This window comes from Babylonia areolata, chromosome 20 (assembly GCF_041734735.1).
Source record: "Babylonia areolata isolate BAREFJ2019XMU chromosome 20, ASM4173473v1, whole genome shotgun sequence".
Classification (NCBI taxonomy): Eukaryota; Metazoa; Mollusca; class Gastropoda; order Neogastropoda; family Buccinidae; genus Babylonia; species Babylonia areolata.
In genome coordinates, this window is record NC_134895.1 from 16,808,525 (window position 1) to 16,816,024 (window position 7,500).

Here is a 7,500-nt window from a genome sequence, read left to right on the forward strand (position 1 = left end):
CTTTTCTGTGTTTATACCACAAGGGAATTTTTGCAACTAAATTGACTAGGCGGTGAAAGGGTTAAAGCGCTTATCTACCACCAGTACAGTGTCCGTAAGGATCTGGGGTTCCAGTCCCGCCCTTGCGCTTCTCTCTCACCAAGTTTGACTGGAAAATGAAACGGAGCGTCTTGTCATTCGGATGAGACGATAATCCGAGGTCCCGTGTACTACGACGATAATCCGAGGTCCCGTGTACTACGACGATAATCCGAGGTCCCGTGTCTACGACGATAATCCGAGGTCCCGTGTACTACGACGATAATCCGAGGTCCCGTGTACTACGACGATAATCCGAGGTCCCGTGTACTACGACGATAATCCGAGGTCCCGTGTACTACGACGATAATCCGAGGTCCCGTGTACTACGTAGTAGCGCGTACCGGAAAAGAACCCACGGAAACACAAGAAATCTTCTCCTCCTTTTTTTTTTTTTTTTTTTTTTTCACTTTTAAAGATGTCAAGATACTGAAAACGGTAGTTCAGTGCAACACAATGCTACAGGTCTTTGTATTTTGTGTAACATTTATTTATTTATTTATTCATTTATCTCTTTATTTATCTGTTTATTTATTTTATTTATTTGTTTATTTATTCATTCGTTCGCTCATTCATACATTTATTCATTTTTTTCCCCTATTTATTTACTTGTTCATTTATTTATTCATTTACTCATTCGTTCGCTCATTCATTTATTCATTCATTCTTTATGTGTTTTCCCATGTATTTACTGATTCATTTATTTGCAGAATCACTTTAACCATTACGGCACCCACCCCTTTTACCAGTGTGTGGAGGAGGACGGGAATTCGCATGGTGTACTGCTGCTGAACAGCTCTCCGCAAGGTAAGGTCCCGGGGAAAAGGTCAACCAATCACGTGCTACTGCATGTTCTAAATATAGAGAGAGCTTTTGATTGGTACTTTATTTGTGTCAAAGAATTTGGCGCCGATTAGTGGACATGCTTCCTGATAGTGCTTATTATTATTATTATTATTACTATTATCATATTATCGTCGTTGTTATTGTTGCTGAGAAGCCTGAACATAAATATTTAGCAGACACGCTTCCTGATAATGCTTTTATCATTTTTGATTGCTGTTGTTGTTGTTGTTGTTGCTCTTGCTGTTACTGTTGTTGAGATGCCTGAGCATAAATATAGTTATAATGAATACAAGCTATCAGTTACTGGCTAGAGTTTCAACACTTACGGACTTTGAAATTTTGTGAGGTTGTTACGTGTATCAACATCTCCCAGGACACACCAAAAAAATACTAGGTTATAAGGACGCTCATTTCACATAACATCTACACTACAACATGCAAAAGAATACACTTTAAATAAACACGCAATGAAAACAGTCAAAAAAAACTATCTCGTTTCTCTGTCACACAGACTATTTCCTCCCTCCCCCAGGCCCCTGCCCCTCTAACCTACGCCTCTGTCACACAGACTGTTCCTTCTCCCCCTCCTCCCCCCATCTGCCCCTCTAACCTACGCCTCTTGTCACACAATTTCTTTCCCCCCCCGCCCCTCCCCTGCCCCTCTAAGCTACGCCTCTGTCACACAATTTCTCCCCCCCCCTCCCCTGCCCCTCTAAGCTACGCCTGTCACACAGACTATTCCTTCCCCCCCACCCTGCCCCTCTAACCTACGCCTCTGTCATCAGACTATTCCTTCTCCCCCATGCCCCTCTAACCTACGCCTCTGTCACACAGACTAGTCTTTCTCCCCCGCCCCTCTAACCTACGCCTCTGTCACACAGAATATTCCTTCTCCCCCTCCTCCCCCCATCTGCCCCTCTAACCTACGCCTCTTGTCACACAATTTCTCCCCCCCCTCCCCTGCCCCTCTAAGCTACGCCTCTGTCACACAGACTATTCCTTGCCCCCCACCCTGCCCCTATAACCTACGCCTCTGTCACCAGACTATTCCTTCTCCCCCCCCCCGCCCCTCTAACCTACGCCTCTGTCACCAGACTATTCCTTCTCCCCCATGCCCCTCTAACCTACGCCTCTGTCACACAGACTAGTCTTTCTCCCCCGCCCCTCTAACCTACGCCTCTGTCACACAGAATATTCCTTCTCCCCCTCCTCCCCCCATCTGCCCCTCTAACCTACGCCTCTTGTCACACAATTTCTCCCCCCCTCCCCTGCCCCTCTAAGCTACGCCTCTGTCACACAGACTATTCCTTGCCCCCCACCCTGCCCCTATAACCTACGCCTCTGTCACCAGACTATTCCTTCTCCCCCCCCCCCCGCCCCTCTAACCTACGCCTCTGTCACACAGAATATTCCTTCTCCCCCTCCTCCCCCCATCTGCCCCTCTAACCTACGCCTCTGTCACACAGACTATTCCTTCTCCCCCCTGCCCCTCTAACCTACGCCTCTGTCACACAGACTATTCCTTCTCCCCTCCCCCTCCCCGCCCCGCCCCTCTAACCTACGCCTCTGTCACACAGACTATTCCTTCTCCCCCCTGCCCCTCTAACCTACGCCTCTGTCACACAGACTATTCCTTCTCCCCCCTGCCCCTCTAACCTACGCCTCTGTCACACAGACTATTTCTTCTCCCCCCCCTGCCCCTCTAACCTACGCCTCTGTCACACAGACTATTTCTTCTCCCCCCCCTGCCCCTCTAACCTACGCCTCTGTCACCAGATTATTCCTTCTCCCCCCACCCCCACCCCCCCTGCCCCTCTAACCTACGCCTCTGTCACACAGACTATTTCTTCTCCCTCCCCCCTGCCCCTCTAACCTACGCCTCTGTCACCAGATTATTCCTTCTCTCCCCCACCCCCATCCCCCCCCTGCCCCTCTAACCTACGCCTCTGTCACACAGACTATTCCTTCTCCCTCCCCCCTGCCCCTCTAACCTACGCCTCTGTCACCAGATTATTCCTTCTCCCCCCACCCCCACCTCCATCTGCCCCTCTAACCTACGCCTCTGTCACACAATTCCTCCACCCCCTCCCCTGCCCCTCTAACCTACGCCTCTATCACACAATTCCTCCACCCCCTCCCCTGCCCCTCTAACCTACGCCTCTGTCACACAGACTATTTCTTCTCCCCCCCTGCCCCTCTAACCTACGCCTCTGTCACACAGACAATTCTTTCTTCCCCCAGCCCCTCTAACCTACGCCTCTGTCACACAGACTATTTCTTCTCCCTCCCCCCCGCCCCTCTAACCTACGCCTCTGTCACACAGACTATTCCTTCTCCCCCCTGCCCCTCTAACCTACGCCTCTGTCACACAGACTATTCCTTCTCCCCCCCCGCCCCTCTAACCTACGCCTCTTGTCACACAATTCTTCCTCCCCCCCATCCCCTGCCCCTCTAACCTACGCCTCTGTCACACAGACTATTCCTTCTCGCCGTTGCCCATGCTGACCTACCGGACCATCGGAGGAATCCTGGACTTCTACATGTTCCTGGGGCCGGGGCCTGAACACGTCAGCCAGCAATACACTGGGGTCAGTCTGTCAGATGAGAGAGAAAAAATCGCACGCACATAGGATTCACATACTATTCAATCTTGGGGTCTACAGAGAGAGAGAGAGAGAGAGAGAGAGAGAAGGAGAGAGAGAGATTCGCAGGCAAGATTCACATAATTTATTTTGGGGTCTACAGTGAGAGAGAAAGAGAGATTCGCACGGAAGATTCACAAATTATAATCTTTGGGCTTACACACACACACACACACACACACACAACACACACAACACACACACACACACAACAGAGAGAGAGAGAGAGAGAGAGAGAGAGAGAACATGAACATGAGTGTTTATTCAGACAGGGCCTTGGGCCCCATACTGAAGGGGCTAATGCAATACAAAACAAAATAGTACATTATTCTTACCAGCTAACACAGGTAACAGTTAACAGACGTAAGGTCTACAAACAAATGCCAAGAGACTGCAGTGCGTAGCCTCTTGCTTGCTTCATAAATATACAAAGCTAAATTAAAAAGACCTGTCTCATTTCTTGTTGACAACTATATATTCAGCCTAAGAGAGAGAGAGAGAGAGAGAGATTCGAACGCAAGATTCACAAGGCAATGTAAGACGTTTATTCCATGTGCCCCCCCTGGGGCATTGAAACATTATACATAAACATCGTTTACACACACACCATAGAAATAACAAGTGATGTCAATAAATGAACAGACACTGAAAACCTACACGAGCTGCCAAACAGCTAATCCATCTTTTCCTTCGAAACAAACTTTGGGCCAACGCACACACACGCACACGCACACGCACGCACATGCACACACACACACACACACACACACACACACACAGATGACCAGTCCAGTTCTGTTTCTCACAGGCTATCGGCCGGCCCTACATGCCTCCATACTGGGCCTTGGGGTTCCAGCTGTGTAAGTACGGCTACAACTCTCTGGAGAACCTCCGGACTGCTGTGGAGAGAACCAAGGCTGCCGACATACCTCACGTGAGCTGTCTTGTCTGTCTGTCTATCTGTATGCCTGTATATGTGTCTTACCTGTCTCAGTCTATCTGTCTGTGTGTCTGTCTCCGTTTGTCTGTCTGTCTATCCGTCCTACCTGTCTCTGTGTGTGCCTGTTTACCCGTCCCACCTGTCTCTGTGTGTGTCTGTTTATCCGTCCCACCTGTCTCTCTGTGTGTCTGTTTATCCATCCCACCTGTCTTTGTGTGTGTCTGTTTATCCGTCCTACCTGTCTCTGTGTGTGTCTGTTTATCCGTCCTACCTGTCTCTCTGTGTGTCTGTTTATCCGTCCCACCTGTCTCTGTGTGTGTCTGTCTATCCGTCCTACCTGTCTCTGTGTGTGTCTGTTTATCCGTCCCACCTGTCTCTGTGTGTGTCTGTCTATCCATCCTACCTGTCTCTCTGTGTGTCTGTTTATCCGTCCCACCTGTCTCTGTCTCTGTCTTTCAGCCTGTCTCTCTCTGTCTGACTCTGTGTCTGTCCGCCTGTCTGTCTCTGTATCTCTCTGTCCACCTGTCTTTGTCTGTCTACCCGTCTCTCATCTATGTCTGTCTCCCTGTCTGTCTTTCTGTCTCTGTCTCTGTCTCTGTCACAACCTCAGTGGACCAAGGTTGTGGATATTCCTCATGCGAGTCTTCTGTTGTTGTTGTTTTATTTTTTAAACTTGTGATAAATTATTTTTTGTTATTTTTTTCTCCTCGATAGCTTGATTAAAAAATTTAAAAAAATTTTAAAAAAAGAATTGCTGTGCTTACTCTACTTTCGTCGTAAAACAAAAAATCGTTTCGTTTCGATTCTGCTATCCACTTATGTAAGGGTAGGTTTGTCGGAATCCGTGTATTTGTGTTTTGTTGTTGTTGTTGTTTGTTTGTTTGTTTGTTTATTTATTTGTGTTTTTGTCTGTCCCTGAGCGTTGGGTTATGATGCTGGTCAGGTATCTGCTTGGCAGATGTGGTGTAGCGTATAAGGATTTGTCCGAACGCAGTGACGCCTTCTTGAGCTACTGATACAGATACTGATAATGTCCGTGAGTGAGTGAGGGGGGGGGGAGAGAGAGAGAGAGAGTGTGTGTGTGTGTGTGTGTGTGTGTGTGTGTGTACGTTTTTGTGTTGCAGACAGAGAGAGGAGAGAGAGAGTAAATGAACGGTGGCTTCTTTTTTTTTTAAATAGGGAAATGATTCTAACCTACATACTCTTTCTTCCTCATCCAGTCAACGAAAAAAAAAGAAAAGACAAAAAAGTATTTTAAAAAAAGGAAAAGATGGAGAAAAGAAAAAGAAAAACTGATTAAATAAGAGACATAAAAAAAAAGAAGATTGCAATGTCATTCAATCAACAACAACAACAACAACAAAATGATGACAGGATGTCCAGTATGCAGATATTGACCACTTCGACCAGCGTAGGGACTTCACCATTGATGACGTCAATTTCCACGGACTTCCGGAGTATTTCCAGGAGTTACGGGAAGGCGGCATGCGTACCATTATCATTCTGGTCAGTCAGCGGTGATCTCCCTTTCGTCTGCCTCCCCTCACTCTCTCTCTCTCTCCTTCCCTCTGTGTGTGTGTGTGTGTGTGTGTGTGTGTGTGTGTCACTTAAGTTGATGTCATTTTTAGCTTACAATTCTGAACTAAGTATTTTTCTTGTTGACATGACTGCATATTATTTGTTGTTTTGGTTATTTTGCAACCCCTTGCCTATACTTGAATAAATTATCCGTGTGCGTGTCATTTGAGTTGATTGTTATTTCCCCTATACAGTTTCTCGCTTTCTTTTCATTTATCCCCCTTGGCAATGGAGCTGTAAAATGCTATTTGCCAATTAACTCACTCAGTACGACCAGTCCTCTCTTCTCCTCTACACAGACCCCTAGGATGTCCAGTGGGTGTCCGAATGACCCAACCTTTAGCTTCAGTCGTCAGAATTGTGGTATTCTTTGTCAACATTCACCTCTTCAGTATAAGAGCCTTCCGCTTGCAATATTTTGATGATGGTAACTGGGGTGAAACGCTGTTAACGTCGTCTCTTTCGCCGTTCGTATGGAGAGAGTTAAAGCAAAAAAGTGTCAGTGTCAGTGTCTGTCTCTCTCTGTCTTTTTCTCTGTCTGTCTCTGTGTCTGACTGTCTGTTGCTATTGCCAATTCGAAATCATGTACAAGACAAATGACATGATGTTATGCCCATGCGGTGTGTGTGTGTGTGTGTGTGTGTGTGTGTGTGTGTGTGTGTGTGTGTGTGTGTGTGTGTGTGTGTGTGTGTGTGTGTGTGTGTGTGTGTGTGTGTGTGTGTGTGTGTGTGTGTGTGTGTGTGTGTGTGTGTGTGTAGGCATGCGCGCACGCGTTCCGACGTATGTTGCTGATTCTAATGTGAATGAAATGATCGGTACTTTCCACGAATTGCTTAACCCCTCTTTTGAATTTAAGCAAACATGTATGTTTCACGGTGATGACTTGTGTTTCAGACTGTCTGTATAATTGTCCCTGTACTCCCTACTTCCCGATCCCCCAACCCCCACCCCCTTGACACGGGCAAATAGCCTAGTCATTAAAATGTTCGAGTTCGAGTTGTCTGTCTGTCTTTTCTTCTCTGTCTCGCTCTCCCTCTCTTTCTGTCTCCATATCTCTGTCTCCACTTTATCTATATTTCGATTTGTTATTGTTCTCGTTTTTCTTCTATTTTGTCGTCGTTAACATCATTTTCTGCCCAGATTACATCATTACTGTCGTTCGAGTCTTAATAGTGACTAAAAGAAAAAGGCGTCTTTTGCTTTTACTACCTCTTCTCTATTTCTGTCTATCTGTCTGTCTGTCCGTCTGTCAGTTTCTCTTTACATTACCTACTTTCGTTTGTGTGTGTGTCTCTCTCTCTCTCTCTCTCTCTCTCTCTCTCTCTATATATATATATATATATATATATATATATATATATGTGTGTGTGTGTGTGTGTCTGTGTCTGTGTGTCTGTGTGTGTTTGCATGTGCATC

The 7,500-nt window shown here is 46.6% G+C and overlaps 1 protein-coding gene across 1 annotated transcript in view; it reads left to right on the top strand.

Annotated features, from left to right (window-relative positions):
* LOC143294546 (sucrase-isomaltase, intestinal-like) overlaps positions 1-7,500 on the top strand; it is a 47,363-nt gene that overhangs the window by 37,995 nt on the left and 1,868 nt on the right. Inside the window, exons 20-23 of the mRNA XM_076605922.1 lie at positions 789-885; positions 3,400-3,512; positions 4,375-4,500; positions 5,917-6,012. Of these exons, the coding sequence (XP_076462037.1) occupies positions 789-885; positions 3,400-3,512; positions 4,375-4,500; positions 5,917-6,012 (432 nt within the window). The remainder of the gene's footprint in view (positions 1-788; positions 886-3,399; positions 3,513-4,374; positions 4,501-5,916; positions 6,013-7,500) is intronic.